At 49.4% G+C, this 2,573-nt stretch overlaps 1 protein-coding gene across 1 annotated transcript; it reads right to left on the bottom strand.

The window, feature by feature from the left end:
* Positions 1–344: 344 nt before the first annotated feature.
* Positions 345–1,138, bottom strand: SARC_11045 (hypothetical protein; the record flags this gene model as incomplete). Its single annotated transcript, XM_014294882.1, has 2 exons — positions 345–734; positions 827–1,138. 2 exons carry the CDS (start codon positions 1,136–1,138, stop codon positions 345–347), a joined length of 702 nt encoding a protein of 233 aa, XP_014150357.1.
* Between the last annotated feature and the right edge of the window lie 1,435 nt (positions 1,139–2,573).

Here is a 2,573-nt window from a genome sequence, read left to right as displayed (position 1 = left end):
CGTGGTGGTGGTACCGGACGCCTTTCCACTGGACGGGACTCTAGCGTGGCTCGAAGTTTTTCAATCGCACCCCTAAGGGCTTCAGCTCGAGCCGTATTATTATCCTCTATTGCTCGGCATACCTCGTCGCTCAGGTGTAGTATACATGCATGTAACCTCTGTCGACTCTTCACAATACTTGCCGGTGTGGGTGGAGGTGTGAGCGACGTTGTCTCCGTTCGCTTGGGAGTCTGTACATGCTCACTGGCGGCTTCCCTCTCGAAAGACTGTCGCTGTTGATGTTGGCGATAGGTCGTGCTCATCTAGTCTTGCCTATTCTTGAGTGCTTCCTTCCCATGTGGGTTTTACTTGACCAACACTTGATCACGTGCGAATTCTTGAAATGACAGATCCTCCTCTAGAGACGACAAAGTATCTTCCTCCTCGGAGAGTTGACCTGCTGACCCAGATGATTTGTACCCGAGGCCATGGTGTTGTTGTGAAGGGCCTTGGATCCTAAACTTGGGATTGTCCTCCCTACCTTGTGCCATACGCTCCCGTTTGTGTGGACTAGTCGACGCTTCGTTTGCGTACAGCAAGGTCGTGGGAAGTTCGGACGATGTATGCTGCAACCTCTGTTCGTATTTCTCTAAGACCGACTGTTGTTGGGCCATACGCTCGGTTAGCTTCTGTGTCGACGACTGGCCCCGCGCCGTACCACCCTTGATGTTGGAACGACGGCGGTCACGCCTGCGCTTGTGAGGTGGTAGGCGTGGTTGCTCGATACCGGAAGATGAGTCTCCAGAGATACCCGAAGACGACGGGAGGGCAGTCCATCACTAGCTACCTGTTCACTAGTAATGAACTGCTCCCTGTCCGCACGCCGGTCGGAATCTCCCTTGGCTTCGTCGTTAATTACAACGTCTTCCTGCGTTAGGCTGATAGCACCCCTGGGTGTCTTGGATGCCTGTCTATCGGTAGCCGCTGCTTGGCTATGAACCGCTCCATCCTGTGGTTCCATCCGTTCTTTCTCAGCTCGGTGGTCGGTATAGCCCGTGAAAGACTGGCGGCGCTTAGTTCCTCGACGGTCTATATCGTCTTCCTCTCGACGTTCAGGGGTCAGATGTTGCTGCCGACGGCTTTGACGTAGGTTGGACATAATAGTACGTTGTGTGGATCAATGGAGGTTTGGAAATGTATGTAGATATCCTCGAAATAGGTCGGGTATAAATACTCCTCCGCCCTAGAGATCGTCTCTCATCTCAACAAGTCTCGACACTGTTTGCCTGGACAGGTCTATGCCGTGCCCCACACTACGTCCCTTTCATGGTGGTAATTAGTACATAAGTCCCACCCATGCCTTCAGCAGACTATGGTGTCGTATGTTCTTCGCGGAAACACCCGTGTAGTAAGTACACGTCGAGTAGCTATATCTCAACTTTCTTCCTCCTCAGGGAGGGGGACGTTGTTCATTTATTAATAATTGTAAACAGTAATCCTAAGATTAATGACTCTCAAAATGAGTCATCAGTCATGTGCTGTAAAAACAGCAAAACCCTAAAACCCGGTTTATCATATTATTCTGATAAAATTTAAAACTTATAATAGACCTAAAATAATCAAATAAACTCTAAAATAATCAAATAAACTACGTACTATATAGTATTCTGACCACAACCCCCCCCAAACTGAAACACTGGCCGAAGCAGTGTGCCAGTTTCAGAAATGATAAGAAATACCAAAGTACCTTATGTGCTGGCAGTTATCCTCCGAGAGCTAGAGCAGTGTGCTGGCTATTATCCTCTGTGGCAATTATCCTCTGAGAGCTAGAGCAGTGCGCTATCATTTAACCTCTGAGAGCTGGAGGGCTCGATGATCACGGTTCGAGCGTACCGTTCGACCAAATGGTCGTCATATAATTAACATTAGATTTGGGCGCGTTGGCGCTTACGTGTCCGTGTTTGCGAAGCTTTATGGTAGGCCACGATATCGTTGGCATCATCAAATTTTTCCGCTGTTTCCCACGTTGGTTCGCCTTTCCGCCATCTCACCAGGTATTCCAATTTCCCTGTCTTGTCATTATTACGGTGTGTAATAATGTGGCGAAACTCAACACCTCCTTCAGTCCACAATTCATTGTTAAGTGGAGGGTCTTTGCGTCTATGCACCAACCGAAGGAGTTCCACCCGTACCGGTTTGTCCTTGAATTCTGGCGGAACGGAACCATCTTTGTTCGTTAACTCATAGCGTTGCCCGTGTCTGGCCTTTCCAACATATGGCCCAAACAATGGCCGCATGGCCTTGGTTGTGCGGCCTTCTGAACGTACCATAACCACGTCCCCTTCATCGAAGTGTACCAAGTCATGAGCATGTAGGCGATCAAATGTCTTCGTTAGTTTGCTTGTATACTTCTTGGTAATGTGGTGGAGAGTCGGCAGGATGGTATCCTGCAACTGGTCTAACCGTTGTGCCCAGGTGTCATTCGTTATTGGCTGGGAGTTAGGCAACTCGTCAGTGAAATCGGCAAATGGGACGTGACGGCGGCCAAAGTATACGCTGAACGGTGCACTCTTATGGCGGCGGGATATCCGAAG

This window comes from Sphaeroforma arctica (genome assembly GCF_001186125.1).
Source record: "Sphaeroforma arctica JP610 unplaced genomic scaffold supercont1.1504, whole genome shotgun sequence".
NCBI lineage: Eukaryota > Ichthyosporea > Ichthyophonida > Sphaeroforma > Sphaeroforma arctica.
The sequence above is the reverse complement of the archived record's forward strand: the minus strand, read 5'-3'. Positions and strand labels throughout refer to the sequence as shown.